The following is a 22624-nucleotide window of genomic DNA, read 5'->3' as shown; positions in this document are numbered from 1 at the left end:
AAGCATTTCATACATATCCAGCCATCTCCCCAATAAAAGTAACTTTTTACATTTAAATGATGTACAATAAAGAAAATCTATACAGGTCAGAGCTAGACATCCCCTTGGCCACGCTCTAGCCTGGGCAACTATGGAGGTTAAATGAGATACAGTATGTCAGCGTTAATTTAATTTTTTCAGATTTTAAATGTTCTTATTGATTTGACAGAGAGAGAGGAAGGGAGAGGAATAGAGAGATGGAAACATCGACGAGAGAGAAACATCATCAATTGGCTGCCTCCTGCACACCCAGAGTAAATGTCCACATTCAGAGTAACTATAGTTGTTCTTTAAGATGAAAATGGTGTTCCATGAAAAAAAAGTGGCTAGTTTACTAGTAGCTCACAACACAAACTATCATTGGAGTACTTTTCCTCGAGACAATTCTTTTTTTTATTATTAATTAAATCTTTATTGTTCAGATTATTTGTTCCTCTTTTTTCCCCCATAGCTCCCCTCCACCCAGTTCCCACCACACCCTCCTCCCTCAGTCCCCACCCACTGTCCTCATCCATAGGTGCACGATTTTTGTTCAGTCTCTTCCCGCATCCCCCACACCCCTTACCCCCCTAATAGTCAGTCCATTCCCTTTCTATGCCCCTGATTCTATTATAATCACCAGTTCATTCTGTTCATCAGATTATTTATTCACTTGATTTTTAGATTCACTTGTTGATAGATGTGTATTTGTTGTTCATAATTTGTATCTTTACCTTCTTCTTCTTCTTCCTCTTCTTAAAGGATACCTTTCAGCATTTCATATAATACTGGTTTGGTGGTGATGAACTCCTTTAGCTTTTTCTTATCTGTGAAGCTCTTTATCTGGCCTTCACTTCTGAATGATAGCTTTGCTGAGTAAAGTAATCTTGGTTGTAGGTTCTTGGCATTCATCACTTTGAATATTTCTTGCCACTCCCTTCTGGCCTGCAAAGTTTCTGTTGAGAAATCAGCTGACAGTCGTATGGGTGCTCCCTTATACATAACTGACTTTCTTTCTCTTGCTGCTTTAAGATTCTCTCTTTGTCTATTGCTCTTGGAATTTTAATTATGATGTGTCTTGATGTGGTCCTCTTTGGATTCCTTTTGTTTGGGGTTCTCTGTGCTTCCTGGACTTGTAAGTCTATTTCTTTCACCAGGAAGGGGAAGTTTTCTGTCATTATTTCTTCAAATAGGTTTTCAATATCTTGCTCTCTCTCTTCTTCTGGCACCCCTATAATTCGGATGTTGGTACGCTTGAAGCTGTCCCAGAGGCTCCTTAAACTATCTTCATATTTTTGGATTCTTTTTCATTTTGCTTTTCCGGTTGGGTGTTTTTTGCTTCTTCGTATTTCAAATCGTTGACTTGATTCTTGAGATCCTCTAGTCTGCTGTTGGGAGTCTGTATAATATTCTTTATTTCAGTCAGTGTATGCTTAATTTCTAGTTGGTCCTTTATCACAACATCGAGGGTCTCATTAGATTTCTTGTAGGTCTCATTATCGGCAGTTTTTAGAAAATTCTTGAAAAACCTTAAAAGTATGGTTTTAAACTCTATATCCAGTAGTTTGCTTTCCTCCATTTCTGTTATTTGTGCCCTTTTTCTTTGTCTCTGCATTTCTTATGCTTCCCTGTGTTGATAAAGTGGTTTTCTGTGCTGAGTGTCCTCTAGGACCCAGTGGTTCAGCCTCCCCAATTACCTGAGGTGGACACTCTTGGTGTACCCCCTTGTGGGCTTTGTGCACAGTCTTGTTGTAGTTAAGCCTTGATTGTTGTAGTTATCACTGGGAGGAATTGACCTCCAGGCCAATTGGCTGTGAGAATCAGCTGTGTCTGCAGTGGAAGAACTTCTGTGCTGGAGACACCCCTCTGGGGCTTTGGTGCTCACTGAGTCTTCCCCCTGAGTGTGTCTTTTACGGTTCCACAGAGCTGCAAACTGGATGGTCCCACTCTGACCTCTGGGCTTCCTGGCTCCTGGATCTCTAGGGAGGTGCTAATGTTGCCTTTGCCTGAGGCTATCCAGCAAAAGTCTCCCTGCAGGGCTTGGGCGGGGCGGGTCCCACGGGATCAATAGGGCGGGGCTAGCAGTTATGGCTGCTCTCAGTCTTGCCCTCAGAGGCTCTGCTTCTCAGTATCCTGGTAATCGCTGCAAGCCCCTCGGAGAGAAAGCTGCCCTCGAGTTCCGACCCATGCCAGACAGTCCCGCTTCTCCCGTATGAGTCTGGGTCCCCAGAGACTCGCCCGGAACTGTAGCTCAGAGCCTGATACTCCCGATTGAAAACGACAACCGCGCCCTCAGCCACCAGCCCGCTCCGCATGCACCCCCGCACCTTAGTATTTTACTACCACACTGCGCCTCCTCTGAGTCTCGGTATGCTTTTCTCTTTCCTTCTAGTTGTAGAATTTCCACTCAGCCAGCCTTCCTGTGGTTCTGGATGATGTCCGTTCTGTCTTTTAGTTGTATTTTTGAAGTGGTTGTTCGAGGCAGCAAACTCCGGTGTTTACCTATGCCGCCATCTTGGTTTCCTCCGAGACAATTCTTGCTCTGTGATATGCAATAGTGTTTCATGCTTCTCATTGCATGACATATTAACATGATGGATGTCTTTTCAAGAGTTGAGATTTAATAAAATTCATAAATTTTATTGCTTCATTAAATATTTTAAGTGAGATTTGATTTTATTTGGTGTGTGTGTGTGTATTGTGGTGAGCAATATGGTCAATATTAGTATTTTAGAGCAACTGCCTAAATTTGTGATAATGTGCCTGCAGTTTTAACAACCATTATTTTTACCCCATTTTTTGTTTGTTTTGATTTTGTAAAGGCTATATTCACTTTACTTTTTAAAAATATTTTAATTGATTTTATAGAGAGGAAGGGAGAGGAATAGAAACATCGAAGAGAAACATCGTCCTTTGGCTGCCTCCTGCATGCCCCCTACTGGGAATCAAGTCAGAAACCCAGGCTTGTCCCCTGACCGGGAATGAAACTATGACCTCCTGGTTCATGGGAGGACCCTCAACTAATTGAACCACACTAGTCAGGCTGTGTTATTCTTTTTTAATTTTTATTTATTTTATTTATTTCAGAGAGGAAGGAAGAGGGAGAGAGATAGGAACATCAATGATGAGAGAGAATCATTGATCGGCTGCCCCACACTGGAGATCGAGCCCGCAACCCAGGCATGTGCCCTGATGGGGAATGGAACCATGGCCTCCTGGTTCTTAGGTCGATGCTCAACCACTGAGCCACGCCAGCTGGGCTTTTTTTATTTTTATTGATTTCAGAGAGGAAGGGAGAGGGAGAGCTAGATAGAAACGTAATGATGAGAGAATCTTGATCAGCTGCCTCTTGCATGCCCACTACTGGGGATCAAGCCCATAAGCCAGTCATGTGCCCTGATGGGGAATGGAACCATGACCTCCTGGTTCATAGGTCAACACTCAACCACTGAGCCACACCGGCTTGGCTGTGTTATTCTTTTAAAATATTGCTTTGGCTACTCTCAGTTTCTTAAATTTCCATACAAATTTTATGATAAACTTGTCTAATTTGGAGAGCATTCATTTGAAACGTTGATAGGAGTTGTGTTGAATCTGTAGATCAATTTTGGGGAATACTGCCATTGTAAAAGTATTGTTTTCCAATCCACAAACATGAGATGTTACCCTTTCTCCTCCTTTCCCCTTTCTCCTGCCTCTTCCTTCCACCCTCTCAACTGTTACTGTTACAAGGTGGCCAAATAAGGAGTGAAGCGGTACACCAACTCTTGCCTCACAAAGCCAGAAAGTTGTCTTCACATTTTCGGGGCCTCTGGTAACCCACAGCCCTTATCGCATAGGCAGTATCCCACAAATAGCAGCGGCCAGCGAGGACTGCTTTTAAGGTGCAGCCTTGTGGTTGCCATGGGCCAACCACTCCCTAGGAAGGTCCTTGGCAGTGTGTTTACCTCCTGGTGTCTGGCAGGAAGTTGGCATCGTCGTTATGGAGACGGAAGATGCTGAAACCAGCTACTTCCTGGTGGCACTGAGAAGTGAAGTCTGCCAGATTCTCTCCTCCTCCGTCCAGGCCACCCTCGCTGGATATTTTCCAGGTTCTGCCTGGAAGGCAAACCAAGTCGAGTATCTTTTTCCTCTTGGAAAAGGCGAGGTCTAAATACAACTCCATTTTATACAGCTAATTGAATCTTACAATAGGTATACAGGCCTGGTTAGATCTTACTTGGTTTTAGGGGCACAGTGGGGCTTTCTTAGCATGTCTGGAAGATTTTTCTTATTTCGCTATTTATTGTACCGGCTTACATAAGGATGGGCAGGCAGGACTACCTCCCTTGGAGCAGGCCAGAGGTGGCCGGAGTCAGGGTGGCGCCACAGTGCCCTTAGCCCCCAGCCGCCTCCCAGGGCAGCCGTAGCCCTACCCCCCCTTCTGGCCCCCTCCGCTGAGGTCTGCTGCCTCCGCTATGGCATTGGTAGGAGGAGCTCCAACCGGAGATCGGGGGCACTCCAAGAGCTCGGCATCCCCTCAAAAGTCGCGTCTGGCGTGGGGTCCCTCGGCCCCATGGAGATGTGTCCAGCTTCTGAACCTGCTTCCCGGAGGATGGGTTTCCAAACAGAAATCCCACTACCCTGGGCGGTCAGCCCTCACCTGGAGCAGGAGGTGCCTCGGCTCAGCGACAGGAGACTTGGCTGTCCCAGGGAGACCCCTGCAGGCGCTGTCCATAGCCAGTATGGCGCTCAGCGGAAAACCCCGTTTCCCGGTGGGGGCTGCGCACCTTCCTGGGCCGGGATCTGCAGCCGGCCACCGGCTGCTCTTCACCTTCACAGCGAAACCCAGGTGTCCCAAGTAGATCCCAGGAAAGGATCTGGAGTGTTTATCTCTAAGGCATCCCTTGAGATAAACTTTAACCGTGCAGGTGTGAGACATTCAAGTAGTTGCTAGCAAAGAGGCTGCTCTACGCAAGCAGGACCAAGGGCAGGTCTAGGAACGAAAAGACCAGAAGCTTTAATTTTAATATTAAGCATACGCAAAATAATTCAGTTAACTGCCGGAGGAATTACACCACATGAAACATATGCTGTTGCAAATCACACAGCACTTTATTACTCACACAAGTTCCTGATGCTGCAGGTACAGGTTTAAAGGGGATCCCGGTGGTGCTGTCCTCTGGGGTCTGGCAGCTGGGCTGGTCCGGTCCGATGCAGGGGGCTGGTGTTCCTCACCGGAGACCTCGGTCATGTCTCGATGGAGAGGTACTAGCCGTTCTTCTGTCGTCTGGCAGAGAGAGGAGCGTGGAACAGCGTCGCTTGCTGGACTGAGAAAAGGACGTGCCTTTGTGGCTGTTTTGACAGGCGAGCACCGTTGGCTGGTCAGGACCCATTTTTAAAGCCTGTTGCGCAGTAGTAGTTCAGGTGGCTATCAATGAATTACGTAGGCACACGTTAATCTCAAACAGGGCGAGGGCCTACATGTGACCATCTAGGAAGAGTCCATCACTCACTCAAATGGTTATCCTGACAAGTCACTCTGAGTTATTTACTGAAGTTCAAATCCTTATCTATGAGGTACACATGCTTCCGAGCAGTGGGGAATGTGTCCTTAATATCACACTTTAAGTTTTCAGGAAAGTTAACTCAAACATTTTAAAACCTTTTAAACATTTTTTAGACATTTTTAAACATTTCTATATTTTACTACAACACCAGGTCAGCCTATGGAGAGTTTAGCTAAGCTACACCATGGACTTGCTGCCGCCACATCCCTTTTTTTTTTGGCCAAGTGGCTTGTAGGGACCTTAAAACTGACACTGGCCCTCTCATTCAGGTGTATGCCCAAGATAGTAGCCACAGTCACAAGCAAATGTAAATTCCTGACATGACCTCACCAACAGCCCTGGTAATAACACTCTCCCCTGCCTCCCAGTGCCTGTATGTCTTATGCACCCCTTAGATAAGACCTCAGTGGGGCTTACCAAAACCCCGCTCTTTCGAATTGACCAACCCAGCCCTAGCCAGGTAACCCCAAAGCACTCCACTCAGGGTCCCTAATAAAGACAGGTAGCCCAGGTCCTGCCTCTCGGCACTCTTCCTGGACCTCCCGCTGTGGCCCCTGGAGGAATGCAGTGTACTTCCTCCAGGCCCTGTAAGAAACTTCTGAAGTCCAGTTTTTCTTGTGGGGGATAGGAGGGTGGCTCACCACCCAGCACCCTGTGCTCCCTTTGGCAAATCTTATTTTAAAAAGTCGTAAGATAGTGGCATAAGGAGCCTAGAACCAAACCACCGACATCCCCCTCAAGGACTCACCCCTTTGCCCCCAGGTGGGAAGAGGCTGATCACACAGCTGGCTCAGGTCCAGGGACAGGTGGAAGGAGCAGTGTCCCCAGATGGGAAGGGGTGACCTCACAGAAGTCACGAAGGGCATCAGCGGATGGTGACACAACAGGGAGCAGGAGGCTGAGGAAACCCTGCCTCATTGAGAGGCCGGAATCTGTGCCCCATCAGGAATAGGTGTCACCTAGCTCTTAAATAAAGGATTTTTTGAAAAATCATTTATAATGCTAGAGAGAACATGGCAAATATAAGGGTTATTATTTTCATTTGAATGTTTTCCTTTAATAAAAATGTGAGAAGAGGGAAGTCCCTGATTTTTTTTCTACCACTACAGTATTTCAAGATCACTTACCACTCTTCCTTAATAAGGTAACTGATTTTTAAAAATTGGTTCAAGAGAGAGGAAGGGAGAGAAAGAAACATTGATTTTTTGTTCCACTTATACATGCATTCATTGGTTATTTCTGGTATGTGCCCTGACTAGGGATTAAACCTGCAACCTTGGCATATCAAGACGATGCTCCAACCACCTAAGCTACCCAGACAGCACTGTACAAGCAGCTTCCTCAATCTCAGGAAGAATCTTTGCGCCAGACCCTTCTTTTTTAAAATATACTTTTATTGATTTCAGAGAGGAAGGGAGAAGGAGAGAAATAGAAATATCAATGATGAGAGAGAATCATTGATCGGCTGTCTCCTGCACACCCCTCACTGGGGACTGAGCCCACAACCAGGGCATGTGCCCTGACTGGGAATCAAACCATGACCTCCCGGTTCATAGGTTGATGCTCAACCACTGAGCCCTGCCAGACTCCCTTTCTTAGGGTGTTTAGTACCCTTTGTTGGACCATGTTATTGATTGTACTATTTATCAGTGGCATGTTAAAACTTGCATGGTTTGTGTAAAACAACACAGTTAGGAATTGCAGATATGAAGAGCTTTACCCAATTGCGGAGCAAAACAGCCACTGGTATGCATATTTCTGACCACATGCTGAGATCCAACAGGCACTTTGCTAATTGGGTACAGATACATCACTCAGTCCGGCAGTGGAGACGATGTAGGCGGGTCCTGGTGGGAGGACATGGAAACATGGTCTCTTCTACTTGTCCTGGGAAGGAATATAGGGAATGCTGCTATGCAGAGCCTGTCAATATTCTATGGCAAGCAGCATTCCCTTGGTCTCCTTCATAACAACAGTCTTTCCAGTCAGCCATCCTTCCTCCGATGTCCAGGTCTTCAGTGCCAGTTCAGCCAAGCAGCTCTCAGGTTTGAGCTGATCGCATAAAGCAGTCATGGAAGCCTGGGAAAAGGCTGAGACATGGGCATGACGCCCACTTCTCCATCACCGTCCAGACTGCGCTCCAAGAGATGCAGTGCTGGTTCCGCGTCTCACGCAGGTTCATGGCCAGCTCAGAGCCCAGATCTCCTGCTCCCCAGCCTTGTGTCTCTCTGGGACATGCACACCCCATGGCCCTCTTGGTGTCTTCAAGACCCAATTCTGATTTTCCAGGGACACAATTTATACATTAAAGCCAACTCATGGACGCTATTTCTCAGAGGTAGGGTAGGTGGGGAAGTCATCTGCCAAACCTACTTACAGACGTACCGGAGCACACTCCACTCTTAACTGGAGCCTTGACTGTGGCTCAGTTGGGCTGGGCCTGGGGGCGGGAACATCTGGAGAAATCGCGGAGTCTTGCACATTCCCAATTCCCGCGTTTTACCAGGATCACCACGCTGGGAATGGGGCCCTTCACCTCCTGCAGCTACACAGTCTCAAACGGCCGGATATCTTCAGGTAAAAGAACAGGAAGTGGACTTTGTCGCCATGGGAACCGAGGACGCCTATTGGGGTTGAATTGCTGAGTCTGCGCAGTCCTCACCTAACTTTTGGTCACGCCCCCAGTCTCCGTTGTTCGCTACTCTCGGGTTTGGATAGAAAGGTGGAGACTCAGAAAATTGATTTTGGTGAATACCGCCTCCTTTCCCATGGGAAACTCACGATGTAGTTGGAGACATGACATAAAATCAAACAATTTCAGTAATTTTAAAAAGTACCGTTAAATGACAGAGGAATACAAATTTCACACAAATCTGACCCAGTCAAAAGGGATCAAGGGAAGTTGCCTGCAGAGAGAATCATTGAGCTAAATTTTGAATGATGATTTGGAATTATTCAGAGAGGCCAAAAAGGGCTTGTGAGCTGAAGGAATCTAGACAGAACAACATCGTGAGCAGCACGATGTACCGGCGGGAGGGCTGGCAGGCACACAGAAGTGGCAGCCACCACTAACAGCTATGCTGCTGAGGGGTTAACTGCCAGGTAAAAGGGGCTGGTTGCTGAGGCTGGTGAGCTAGGCAGGAGCCAGGACAACGGTGGACTAGGATGTCATGCTAGGGAACCATGAATACACTTTTGTCACAGAAGCCGTGAGTCCTGCTCAGTCAGGTGGACGTGCAGGACCAGGAGCTGGGCAAAACTTAAAGAGCACAACAGATAGTGGATCAGACAATCCAGACACTTCATTGTGGAGGATAAGTAGTTTGTCGATGAAAGGTACAGATGCAGTGGATACTGTACTGCACCATCCTGACCCCACTGAGGGACATATTCACCCAGCTGCAGGCAGTGTTGCTAAGAAATTCACCAAGAGGCTTTATGGAGAACCAAAAGCAGACACCCAAAAAAATGTTCACTGGAAACAGTGCTAGAAGCAAATGGATTAAAGTCAGAGATGTTTAATTGTATTAAATTACTTATCAATGGGCTGGTCAGAGCTGGAAGGTTTATTTTTTAAAAGCCTGGGGGAGAAGAAGTTAATCACACAGTGAACAAAGGGCAGAATTTAATGAGCAAAGTCCTGGACAAAGTGGGGAGATTAGTCTTTAAGGGGAGGATGTCTGCCTGTTCCCTAAGAGTAGGAGGGAAGATAAAAGGGGGTTCAGCATTTCTAGTTTTGTCCCTGGAAGTCTGAAGATGTCTATTTCTAAATATATCTATATCTGCAAATCAAAACGACAATGAGATACCATCTCACACCTGTCAGAATGGCTATCATCAACAAACGACAAGTACTGGCGAGGATGCGGAGAAAAAGGAATCCTCCTGTACTGCTGGTGGGAATGCAGACTGGTGCAGCCACTGTGGACAACAGTATGGCGTTTCCTCAAAAAGTTAAAAATGGAACTCCCATTTGATCCAGTAATCCCACTTCTAGGAATATATCCTAAGAAAACAGAAACACCAATCAGAAAGGATATATGCATCCCTATGTTCATAGCAGCACAATTTACAATAGCTAAGATTTGGAAACAGCCTAAGTGCCCATCAGCAGATGAGTGGATTAGAAAACTGTGATACATCTACATAATGGAATACTATGCTGCTGTAAAAAAGGAATTCTTACCATTTGCAACAGCATGGATGGAGCTGGAGAGCATTATGCTAAGTGAAATAAGTCAGAGAAAGATAAATATCACATGATCTCACTCATTTGTGGGATATAATGATCAACATAATTTGATGAACAAGAATAGATCCAGAGGCAAATGGTAGGGGAGGGGGAGTTAGAGAGCAACCAAAGGACTTGTATGCATGCATATTAGCGTAACCAATGGACACAGACATTGGGGCAGTGGGGGCTTGCCCAGGGTGGGAATGGCTGGGAGGGGGGCCATTTGGGGGAAAAAGGAGACATATGTAGAACTTTAGAGAATAAAAAATAAATAAAATGACTTTCATCTAAAAAATAAATAAATATATCTATATCATCTTTGAAATCAAAGTCCAAGACAATTTCTGGGCTTGAAGGGGTTAGATTTAAGTGGGAGTTGAGACTGAGAAGATAATGTGGTCCATACGTAGCCTGTTCTTTATCTTTTTATATATTGGGGCCCATTTCCTTTGGGTGTGTCTGAAACTGTGTATAGTTGAACTGTGGTTTGTCTGTTTGTTTGTTTTAAAATCTAAGAATCTTTCTATCATGTCGAGTACTAAAGCTATTAACTTACATTGTTATAGTCTGCAAGTCAGCACCAGAAGTTGGTGTGAGATTCAGGGCTCAGGAGCTCTTACACATGCCTAGATGTGGGTTGAATGAGGTAGGGCAATGCTGGGATGGGAGGAGTCAGAAGGCATGTACCAGAGGACTGGGTCCCATGGGAGTTAGAATTGGGAAGTGACTAAGCCACATGAGAATTATATAAATTTTATAGGCTACAGGCCTCCAGAAGAGCAGGGATTAGATAACCATTTTGTGTTTTCAAGGTGATTGAAAGATTCTATTACTAGTATCTAAAATTAAAAGTTTCTAAGATTCAAGTGTACAATCTATAGCTTAAAAAATAAGGCTTGCCAAGCTGGTGTTGCTCAATGGTTGAGTATTGACCCATGAACCAGGAGGTCATGGTTCAATTCCAGGTCAGGGCACATGCCCAGGTTGTGGGCTCGATCCTCAATAGGGGGCTTGCAGGAGGCAGCTGAATGATTCTCTCTCATCATTGATGTTTCTATCTCTTTCTCCCTCTCCTTTCCTCTCTCTGAAATCAATTTTAAAAAGAAACATATCTGAAGAATAAGGTTTATGCTAGAGCATAAAACTACAGTAAGCAAGACAGTATAGTATTTGTAAAGGGATAGATATATCCATTAATGTAAAAGAATAGAAAGTCCAGAAATAGACTCATTCACATATGACCAATTGATTTTTTGCAAAGACAACAAAGGCAATTCAAAGCAGAAAAGACAGTATTGTTCAACAAATAATGTTGGGACAGTTGGACATCCACAAACAAAAAAACAAAAATGAACCTCAACCCAAACCTCACAACATACACAAACAGTTTCTGAAAATGGACCATACATCTAAATGTAAAAGATGAAATTATAAAACTTTTATAAGGAAACAGGAGAAGCATAAAAGAAAATCGTCCTGACTTGGTGGCAAGCAGAGTTTTAGACATCACATCAGAAGTATGATACATTAAAGAAAAAATTGATAAACTAGATTTCATTAAAATTAAAAACTTTTGCTCTATGACTGACACTGCTCAGAGAATGAAAAGATAAGATAAAGGCTGGGAGAATATCCAGGGGTGGGCAAAAGTAGGTTTATAGTTGCATTATGACATTCTTTTGACTTAATAAAGCTATTGTTATCATCACAACCTGCATGTTGTGTTCCATATGAACAACTATAAACCTATTTCTACCCACCCTGTATCTGAAAAGCACAGGTCCAACAAAGGACACCCACCTACTACACTATATATAGAACTCTCAAAACTCAACAGTAAGAAACCAAAACAACCCAATCTTAAAAATAGGCAATCGATTTGAATAGATTTGAACAGACTTTCCAGTCAGTTCATGAAAAGATACTCAACATCACTAGGCTTTAGGGTGTGATGGTAAAGGGACAAAGGAGTTGTCTTGAGATGCTGGAACTCGTCTGGGTCCTAACTGATGATGGCATTTACACAATCAATACATTTGTTAAACCTGTAAAAAGTCAATTTTACTGTATTTTAATTTTAAAAAATATACATTTACAATTTAACCCCAAATAAGTAAGCATTCTATGTCTGACCACCAAAGGTGACACGTTCTGTTTCTTTAACCACAGTCCAATTTCTCTGTGATGTCTCTTCAGGTGTCAGTGGTTTACCTATATTTTAAAATGGCAGGGCTTATCAGTTTTGCCTACCGTACATTGGTAGTACCTGCTGCTTCATTTGTCACAGATTTGGTATTCATAGTGGGCGCTGTGAATGGTCAACTTATCATTTCAACCATTGTGCAACAAATTGCAAAAAACAGCCATTATCCATGTTGAAAGGGGGAGGGTTGTGGGTTACGGTTGGATTGAGTGGGGGTTAAGGTTAGCTTTGGGTGACACTCCGTGAGGGGAGGAAACCCCGAGCAGGGGCTGTTTACAGCGAATGCTGGGGATGGTCCGCACTGAGCCATTTTTATTCTCAGAAGCAGGACCTGGACCCTATGTTTATTTATAGACAGGTGGAGTAATGAGAGTTTCCATTTTATTCTTTGTGACTTTTCTGTGTTGTTCAAAGTTTCAATTTAAAGTATGTTCTCCTTTAGTAGTAATAAAATGCAAGTGCTAACAAAGAAGATAGTGAAATTTTGCTTGACAACCTTTAGAGCAGGTGGACTTCCTTCCTACCTTGGCCACGTATCCCTGAGTTTGCAGTGTGTTTTGCTGGTGCTCTCAAGAACGGCGCTGCCCTGCCATCTAGTGCCCAGGCGGCTAGGGAGCCTTCCAACTGGCATGTCCATAAAGTAAATATCTGTTTTATCAAGTTTGAAGAAGACAACTAATATACAGTGTTCTAGGTACATCTTTGGTTTGGTTATAGTCTCAAACTGTTATATTGGACTTGTCCATTTTTCTTTCATTTGTATCAGTTTTTGCCTCACATATTTTTTTTCTTGAGTTTATTAGGGTGACATTGTACTTAGTGCCTTGATACTTTCTTCTTCCTGTTTATAAGTCCCACAATAAAAGGCTTTGTTCCCGTGAAAGGAATTTAGTTTTAAATAAGTACGTGTGAGGAGAGTAAGAGATTTAAAAAATGTATCAACCAAATAACAAAGTTTAAATCTTGTTTGGATTCAAATTCAAAAAACCCAACAGTTTTAAAAAGAAACACTTTTAATACAATCATGGGAAATTGAACATTGACTGGATATTTGTTATTCAGGAATAACTGCTAAAATATTTACCTGTAAAAATACTAAATGGTAATTTTAAAGTGTCTATTTTAGGAGATAATTATGGAAACATTTTTGGATAAAAAGATACAGTGCTTGAGATTTGCTTCAAAATATTCCAGTAGGCAAGGAATGGGAGAAAAGAAAGTATAGATGAAGCAAGATTTGCAATAATTAAATCGCTGAAACCGGGTGATGGGTTAGGCATGGACGGTTCATTATACTCTTTCTACTGTTTGATTTTCATAACAAAAGATTTTTAAAAAATAGAAAGATAGAAAGTAGAGCCTTGGTCGGTGATCCAATGGTTAGAGCACCAGCCCGAGCACCGCAGGGTCACGGGTGCAATTCCCTATGGAGAGCATGTACCTGGGTTGCAGGTTCAACAGGAGTGCATGCAGGAGGCAACCAATTGATGTGTCTCTCTCAAATCAATGCTTCTCTCTCTCTCCCCCTTCCCTTTCACTCTCTAGAAATCAATGGAAAAAATATACTTGGGTGAGCATTAAAAAAAAAGTAATAAGTAGAAATGGCCAAGGCTGCTATTTCCTACCCCGAATCTACTCTCATTTTCCCTTACAAACGGACCCCCTATATTGTTAAGGATGCCGTTAACTGTCCAAATTAATTTTTTAAAATGACTTTTCCAGTCTCTTTTGTAGATGTGAGTGACCGGTGAAAAGCAGATAGAAGCCATCATTTTCCCCTTCTGTCAACAGGGAGAATTAAACGTTTTCTTATTGTAAATTTGCATTTGCCCTTACTGAGACTGTACACCCCCCGAAGACAGGTCTTTAGCTCACAAACCTGGCTGCTTTCTGGAATTATCTGGGGTGTTTTAAATATATTAAGGCTTGGGCCCCACTTCCAGAATGTCTTGATTTCATTGACATGGGGGACAGCCTGGGCATGGAAATTTGCAAAAGCTGCCCCTGGTGATTCTAATTTGGAGACCTACTGTTTCAGCTCGCCATTGGATCCTCGGAGTGCTTGGCTCCTGGCTGGATGGCGACCACGCTTAGTTGACTGGCTGTGTTCACCCGTGGCGGCGTGGCGTGGGAGGAGCAAACGTCCTGGTAGCCTTTAGCAACGAAGCCGACAAAGTCCCGCCTTCTCCCCGCCAACCACGCCCCGCCCTGCGCCCTAGCTGTGGCCCCGCCCAACGCCTTAGCTATGGCCCCGCCCTGCGCCCTAGCTGTGGCCCCGCCCAACGCCTTAGCTATGGCCCCGCCCTGCGCCCTAGCTGTGGCCCCGCCCAACGTCCCAGCTGTGCAGGGCGGTCCGCGAGCGCCTGTTGTGCGCCTGCGCAGCTCCGGGTCTGGCGGGCAATTTGTTTCTCTCCCCGAGTCGCGTCTCGCGATCCCTGGCTTCTGGCTGAGATCAGAGATTGAGTGGATCGCCGCTCGGCCCCGAGTGGGCCCTTTGCTCCCGGACCCGCGGGAAAGTGGGGATCCTGACGTCGGAAGCAGGCAGAAGGCATTGCTGGGACGGGTGTGGGGTGCGGGATCGCGCCGGGCGGGGGCGGCGGCGGAGGAGCAGGGCTGGACCTTCCTGCGCCGCCGGCTGGGGTGCCTGGAGCGGGTGCTTGAGACGCCCTCACCCACCTCGGGGTGGCCGTAGCTGAGCCCCTTCCTCCCCGCCCCTCCGCTTCCTAGGGGCCCCCACGCAGGAAAGCCCCCGCCCCCAGCGTGGGAGATATGTTTACTGCACCGTTTCTTGGCACTTGCTGTGTTATTTTGTAAAATTCGTGTCTATTTTGCGTTTTTTAAAAGAAAACGGCAATGTTGTCTTTATATATGTATTTGTCCCCCTAAATCCTTAAAGCAGTGGTTCTCAACCTTCTAATGCTGCGACCCTTTGATACAGTTCCTCATGTTGTGTGACCCCCAACCATAAAATTATTTTTGTTGCTACTTCATAACTGTAATTTTGCTACTGTTATGAATGGTCATGTAAATATCTGATATGCAGGATGTATTTTCATTGTTACAAATTGAACATAATTAAAGCATAGTGATTAATCAAAAAAACAATATATAATTACATATGTGTTTTCCCATGGTCTTAGGCGACCCCTGTGAAAGGGTCGTTTGACCCACAGGTTGAGAACCGCTGCCTTAAAGAGATGATGCAGGCTTATTTCCTGGACCATGTTCGGGATGCTTAGACCACAGGAGGCGCAGACCAGTCAGTACTGGACTTTGGTTAGAAACTGAATTTCCTAGAACTGAAAGAAATTGTTCTTGACATCCCGTACTTTATTTTCAAGTGCATGTGACCTACTGGATGTGAGCCATTCTTGGATTTGGAAAGTGAGCAGAAATTTGTCTGGCTTTTGTTTTTTGACATTGTGTTTGTATTCCCTTCAGAGGCGTAAAGGATGGCCTCTTCGGATCTGGACCAAATATGCTTTCATATTAATGAAAAGATTGGCAATATTAAAAAGTCTCTGTCATTAAGGAACTGTGGTGAGTAGAATAGATTCCACTGACTTTGTACACAATGCATTTTGATTGCTGTCCCCCTTGGAATGGTATCGTATGCCTGGTGAAGTAAGTGGATGTATCTTACAATGGTGATGTCAAGCTTCAAATGGTGATTTAAAAGCACTCGGCTGCTGTAACTTACTGGATCACTACTATCAAAAATAGGGAATTTACTCAACTATGACCATTACTGCAAATCAGTAAACGAGGCCTTAAAATTGAGGTGACTAAAAGTTATTTGGAATACCTGTGTACCCAACTAGCTATCCAATCCCCTGAAATTAATCTCAGTAAAGACATCAGTACTCGCCTTTACTGACTAATGTGGTTTAGTTGTTGTGGACCTAGTGTCCAATGCAATTAGCATTGCCCTGTTAAGTAGAATAACATAGTGCATCTCGTGATGATGATGATGAGGAGGAGTTAGCTTCTACTGGGTGCTTTACTGGGTTCCAGACACAATGCTCAGCTCATGTAATATGCTTTTTCTCACTTATCTTTACAATAATCTTGAGGTAGGCACTGAATTCTCTGACTTCAGGCCTAGAGCTCTAGCCATTTCACTCTACTACCTCCATAACTTACAGATATCGTCAAATTGTGCTTTTATTTATGTGTGTTTGGTTGTTAGAAGTGAAGATGGAAAGATCTGATTATAAGAAAAAAAAAATCCTGCTTTTGTTACTTCTTTTATTTCTAGAGAGGAGGAGACGCCGGTTTTCCCATCCTCAAATCTGTGAAGCTGGAGAGGTGGGGTTGGGAGAAAGAGCATGCCACTTGACAAACTCAGGCCTTTCTTTCTGTCTGGCCTGCTGGGCCGCCACCAGCATGGGACTTTTTATGTTACTTCCTCCACTGAGGGGGCATTAATCACGTGTCTGGTGTAAATATGAATCCCAACCCTCTACTACAAATTCTGAAGCGAACTCTCCCTAACCTCCCACACACACCTGAGCGCTGGACCAAAACATAAGCTTTTATCTCCCTGGCCAGTGATTAGAATTTGTAAGTTTACACTTTCACTGAAGACATATCCCAGGAAGAGGGGTCCTGACTTTATTTGGGATTCTCACTTCCAACACCCTGTGCTTTGAAGTTCCAAAACGTTGGCTTGATCCCCATTAAAACTAAATATATTTGCTTGCTGAGACTGACAGACTTTCTCCAGCTTCCCTCTGCACCCCCACCTCCCCCCAGATTAGGGCTGCTGCAGTAGCATCTCACATACATTGCCTGGTTTGTGAGCATTTACCTTATTCTCATGAAAGTCAGCTGTGCATGTAGAGGGTGTTTGTTTTATCTAGCATTTCTAGTTGTGTGTTTTTTAATCCCCACCCGAGGGTATTCTTTTCATCGATTTTTAGAGAGAGTGGAAGGGTGGGAGGAGGGGGGAGAGAGAGCAAAACATCGACTGGAGAGAGAGACATGCACCTGTCGCCTCCCAGCCTGACTGGGGTTGGGGATCGAACCTGTGACCTTCAGTTCTTGGGCCAATGAGCAAAATCAGCCAGGGCTCTAGTTGTTTATAGTGGAGGAACTTGCCAGAAACAGGACTCAGGGGACACTGTACTTACCTCTCCCTTCCTTCTTTTCCATACCAGTACTTAGAAATGAGGTCTTAAGATTATCCATGGAGACAGGTCCCAGGGCCTGAAACATAGCTCTTTCTGCACCCCTAAGTGTCTCTAGGTAAAGCTCAGTTCCCAAAGTTCGGTTGGGTACATGTGCACTATCGTTTTTCTGTACACCTTATTTTCCGTTTTATCTTTGTTTATTAATAGGTCAAGAACCTAACTCAAAGACTATATTAAATAAAATAGGAGATGAGATCATAGTAATAAATGAACTTCTAAATAAATTGGAATTAGAAATTCAATTTCAAGAACAAACTACCAATTCACTCAAGGTAATGCTTTTCCTTATTTTTTAAAAATCTTTATTGTTTAAAGTATTACATATGTCTCCTCTCCCCCCCACCCCCCCACTTCCACCCCAGGCCTTCACCACCCTATTGTCTGTGTCCATGGGTTATGCATATATGCATACAAGTTCTTTGGTAATGTTTTTCTAGCACAGCAACAAAATAAAAAGGCAATAAGTACAAATTTCTTAATCACCAGGAATTCTTAAGGGTTCTGTAAGTATATTTATAAAGCCCTTAGCTTTGTAAATTATTACTGGTACAGTTTGGTTTTTTTTTTTGCATTTTATTTTTGCAGTATAAAGCACTCCAGAGCTTCACAGGTATTTCTTTTTTCATGCTGGTACGAATGGAATTGAACGTTACTAAAAAGGAAGGTTTCCTAAATAATTCTTGGTAGGTTTAATTTAAACAAATGATGTCCTGATAGGCTGAGATGGAAGGAGTACCTGCCCTGGGAAGAGATGTGCCCTTGACCAGAATCAAACCTAGAACTCTTCAGTCCACAGGCCAGTGCTCTATCCACTGAACCACACCGACCAGGACGACTCTTTTTTTAATATTGCTTGCATTCAGTGCTTTTTCACCCCTTCTCTGTTCTGAAAACTCACAATTATTGTGATTGTGTACCATGGTCTTTCATGCTCTTTACAACATCTTCATACACACACAGGCAGGACAGACACTTATTCGTGAGCATTTTTTGGATTTTAGGAACTCTGTGCTTCTCTTGAAGAAGATTATAAAGATGTGGAGCATCTCAAAGAAAACATTCCTCCCCATTTGCCTCAAGTAACAGTGACCCAGAACTCGTAAGTGTATTCATAATTATTCTTGCCATCTGTATTTATAAAGCTACTAGAGGCCCGGTGCACGAATATCGTACATGGGTAGGTTCCTTAGGCCTGGCTGGCATCAGGGCTGATCGGGCCTTCCAGCTGCCAGCCAAGGCCTCCCTTCCCCGGCTGCCAGCTCTCGGCTGGGGCCTTCCTTCATTCCATGCTGCTCCCTGGTGGTCAGTGCACATCATAGCAAGTGATCGAACTCCTGGTCCCCTGGTTGAACTACTGTGGGGACAATTTGCATATTAGGCTTTTATATGGAGATTATAACGAACCCCTCAAGTCTTTTTGCCTTTTCGTGTACTTGCAGTTTTGCTAGTGGCTGTCTGTTTTGTTTTGTTTTTGGTCACTTACGCCAGAAGTCATGTTTCCCCTGTCTTCAGCAGTCTTCTTATCCTTCTCTATCTGAAGGAAAGGTTGCCCCTCTTTCCCAAGGGTGAGTCTCCGCTGGGATCTCTCCCTCTGCTTTTTCTCATTTCTTTCCCTTTAGAGCAGATTTTGTCATTTTAGGCCAGATCATTCTTTATTGTGAGAATAGCATGTTTAATTACATCCCTTACTCTACCAACTAGTTATCGGTAGCACCTCAGTTCCCCTCCACACCCTCAGTTCCCCATCACCACAGGGGATGGGTGACCATGAAAAGTGTCTCCAGACATTGTCATATGTCCTCTGAGGGGCAGAATCTCCCTGACCCTTGAGAACCACTGTCTTAGAGTAGAAATAACCTTAATGAGCTTCCCATCTTAAAAACATCCAAAAGAACAAAATACTTAGCTCTGTCCCCTCTCAAACTATTGTCCTATTTCTGTTCACTGCCAATATATGTTTGTACCTCCTCTTCCCAGAGCAGCTAACACCTGGCTCCTACCACATTTAAGGAAGTGGTTGTTGAAGGTTATAAAGAGGTCAGAATCCCTCTTCAGCCCTGATTCTTCCTTTCAGGTTTTATTTTGTTGCCCATCTTCTTGTTTTTGAAATTCTGTCACCTGCACCATGTGTTGGATGCTGATTTCTTCCTAGTATGCGTACAATTCTGACGATTGCCTGTGTGCTGTGCATCTCTGTTCTGTAGTGTTAACGTATCAGATCTTGACTCTGAAGAACCTGTCAAAGTTGAGGAACCTGGAGTCACAAAGAAGCCCTCTAAAGAACAAAGGAATATTAAAGAAATGCCATTTATAACTTCTGAGGAGTTCAATGGCATCCCTGCGTAAGTATTTAAACTAAATGCTAACGTTCAGCTGTTTAATAATCAACATACATGCTTGTTTAAATCACAAGGCTTCATGATATTCATCATAATACGCTGTGTTCAAATATTGACCTTTTCTAAAACAGTCCGATGTAGACTATGAAAATGCAGGAAATCTTTTGTTGAAAATGCTTAAAATCACGTAGAGATTGAGAGAAGGGTCAGTTGATTGCCGAGTCCTCTCCAGGACCACTTTGTGATTTAGACTTACCCCCGTACATTTTAGACGTAGTCTCAGTTTTGCTGTGATTTTAAAGCAAGTGTGTTGTATAGAATTGAGGTTAGAATGGAGAATGTGTGTTTGTTTTTCCATTTGTCCCTTAACTTATGCCCCACACTTACTTGAGTCTGGGCTCTATTCTGGGCCTGGGTCACTGGGAGAAAACAGGGGCGAATAACACAGCATGCCTCGCCTAGAGGCAGGTCTCCTTTGCACTTTACAGATGACAGCAGTGGGAAACCAGTTATGGGAATCATGGTTTTTTTTTTTGGTTTTTTTTTTAATATATGGATTTTTTTACAGAGAGGAAGGGAGAGGGATAGAGAGTTAGAAACATCGATGAGAGAGAAACATCGATCAGCTGCCTCCTGCACACTCCCCACTGGGGATGTGCCAACAACCAAGGTACATGCCCTTGACCGGAATCGAACCTGGGACCCTTGAATCAGCAGGCCGACGCTCTATCCACTGAGCCAAACCGGTTAGGGCGGGAATCGTGTTTTTAAACTCTCGTAATTCCAGGGCTTCGCTTCGCTTCTTGGCTTTATATCATTACATTTTTCATTATTATTTTAAAATACATGTGGTTAGAAAATATTTGTTGTCGAAAATGACCATCTGTAATTCTACCACTCAGATAAGATAGAGTATTTCCTTGTAGATTTAATTTAATTTCACATACATAATTGGTTGTTTCTTTATTATTATAAAAAAACAACTGATATAGACAGCTCTCAAGAAAGTAAAATAATCATGCTCTGCATCCCAGGTATTTTCCTCCTAGGCCTCTTGCTCAAGGAAATGAGGAATTACAGAATAGTCTTGCCTAAGAGAAGTTTCACTGTACCATTATTTCTAAGAGTGAGGTTGCTAGACCCTCTGGGAGGAGGATGTCTAGCTTTGTCGGAAACTGCCCACCGGCTTCCAGAGTGGCTGGGCCAAGGTGCATTCCCACCATAACGAGTGAGCGCCGCCAGTGCTTCACATCCTTACCTGCCTCAGTTTTGTCAGTTTTTTTCTGTTTTAGCAATTCCATAGGTGTGCAGTGGTATCTCGTTTTAATTTTCAGTTTCCTAATGACATATGATGTTGAGCATCTTTTCACGTGCTTATTGGCCACTTGAAAAATACTGGCTGCTCGGTAATTCTGGGATGAGTAAGGAGGCTGGAAGTGGTCACTCAGTCTTTTCCTTTATCGACAGCTTTGTTCTCATGAAGTTCTGAGCTGTTCAGTTTTTTAAATTGTTATTGTTGTTGCTCATTGGCTGAACTACAGGGAAGAACTGTGGAGTAGACGGTTTTTTAGAAAATGCTTTCATAAAGAGATAAAAGAAGGAAATTAAATGGTCATGGTAGAGTATTAATTTTTTAGGGGTTATTTGGTGAATAAGAGAAATCAGGTTACAGTATAACATCATCATAAACATTTTTCAAAGAAAATATTTTGTATAATGAGTCTTTAAAAAAATAAATCATCTACTTATTTACAGGTACATGAAATCCCGCTTAACCTATTGTCAAATTAATGATGTTATTAAAGAAATCAACAAGGCAGTAGTTAGTAAATATAAGATCCTACATCAGCCGAAAAAGTCGATGAGTTCTGTGGCCAGAAATCTCTATCACAGATTCATTGATGAAGAAACAAAGGATACCAAAGGTAAAATGACAGGGCATACGTCTATGTATGTCTGCCATCTGTTTGGAGTGTAAATAAATCATGAGAAACAGAACTAATTCTAGAACATTCTAAATTTAGAGAGGCTGTTCTCCACTGGGGGCGATTTTCCCACCACGGGACACTTGGCCATCTCTGGAGACATCTTTGGTTGCTACAACTGGGGCTGGGTTGGCATTTGGTGGATAGAGACCAGGGATGCTGCTAAAGTCCCCTCCAACGCACAGGACAGCTCCCACGAAAAAGAATGATGTAACCCGGAATGTGGTGCTGAGGCGGAGCAACACTGCTTTAGAGTTTATTATGGAACTATAACCAGTGTTTACAGAATGAGAATAGTAACCATAACAGTTGGTCGTGCTTACCTAGCACTTCCTGCGTGCCAGATGGTATACTGAGGGAGCTTCAGTCCTCCTCACGTCCTTAGGAGGTACGGGCGACCACTAACTCCATTTTGCAGACCAGGCAGAGAGCCCAAGTTACTTGCCCAAGGCCAGCCAGTCAGGTGATAGAGCTGCTGAGGGTCTCATTCTCTTATCCACTATCTCCAATTAGCTCTTGAAAAGTGAATTGTTCAAAAGATATCAACAGATAGGTAGTGATATACTAAGCAGGGCTAGGTTACTGAAATGCTACAGTAAACATTATGCAACTTCACTTGAAAGAATAATTGTTATTTTGGCAAGAATACCGTTTCTCACTTTGGTTGGGTAATGATAATAAACATGATTAATGCCATTCATAATCACAATGTAATGCATTAAAGACTCATCTTGAAAGTTGCCCTTATAAAAATTAGCACTAATATCTTTATTTTCAGGTCATTATTTTGTAGTGGAAGCTGACATAAAGGAGTTCACAGCTTTGAAAGTTGACAAGAGGTTTCATGTTATACTGAATATCTTACGACACTGCCGGCGGCTGTCAGAGGTCCGAGGGGGAGGACTCACCCGATACGTTATAACCTGAGGCCCTTTGAGCCTTTGAACCAGCCAACAGTAGGGTATAGAGGCTATTCCTATAGTGTCCTTATATGTAATTTAAAAAAATATATAATTTATCTTTTCTTGTTTCTTATACAAATAAAACTTCTTTAAAATAAAGCATATAGGAAAATGGGAGATATCTGTAATACTATCAACAATA

General features: G+C 43.6%; 1 protein-coding gene and 1 long non-coding RNA gene across 6 annotated transcripts in view; one reads left to right on the top strand and one right to left on the bottom strand.

The window, feature by feature from the left end:
• Window positions 1–22624, top strand: part of SKA1 (spindle and kinetochore associated complex subunit 1) — a 23760-nt gene extending 1136 nt beyond the window's left edge. Inside the window, exons 1-7 of one of the 3 annotated variants that reach the window (XM_036322337.1) lie at window positions 14371–14552; window positions 15446–15544; window positions 17344–17468; window positions 18198–18295; window positions 19401–19538; window positions 21291–21460; window positions 22299–22624. In XM_036322337.1, the coding sequence (XP_036178230.1) occupies window positions 15457–15544; window positions 17344–17468; window positions 18198–18295; window positions 19401–19538; window positions 21291–21460; window positions 22299–22447 (768 nt within the window). In that variant the 5' untranslated portion in view covers window positions 14371–14552; window positions 15446–15456 and the 3' untranslated portion in view covers window positions 22448–22624. Of the gene's footprint in view, window positions 1–14370; window positions 14553–15153; window positions 15281–15445; window positions 15545–17343; window positions 17469–18197; window positions 18296–19400; window positions 19539–21290; window positions 21461–22298 lie in introns of those variants that run through there. The other 2 variants (XM_036322339.1, XM_036322338.1) reach the window with 2 other exon arrangements.
• LOC118663052 lies at window positions 3417–8134 on the bottom strand. Of its 3 annotated transcripts, none has more exons than XR_004969977.1 (5): window positions 7945–8134; window positions 6316–6532; window positions 5124–5428; window positions 4661–4993; window positions 3417–4116 (listed from the first exon to the last, which is right to left on the bottom strand). It is a non-coding gene; the product is annotated as an uncharacterized LOC118663052 (long non-coding RNA). The 3 variants fall into 3 exon arrangements; XR_004969976.1 differs by having other exon boundaries at window positions 7953–8134; XR_004969978.1 differs by lacking the exon at window positions 6316–6532 and having other exon boundaries at window positions 7288–8134.

Source organism: Myotis myotis, unplaced genomic scaffold (assembly GCF_014108235.1).
Source record: "Myotis myotis isolate mMyoMyo1 unplaced genomic scaffold, mMyoMyo1.p scaffold_m19_p_9, whole genome shotgun sequence".
NCBI lineage: Eukaryota > Metazoa > Chordata > Mammalia > Chiroptera > Vespertilionidae > Myotis > Myotis myotis.
This window is presented reverse-complemented; position numbering and strand designations above follow the sequence as displayed.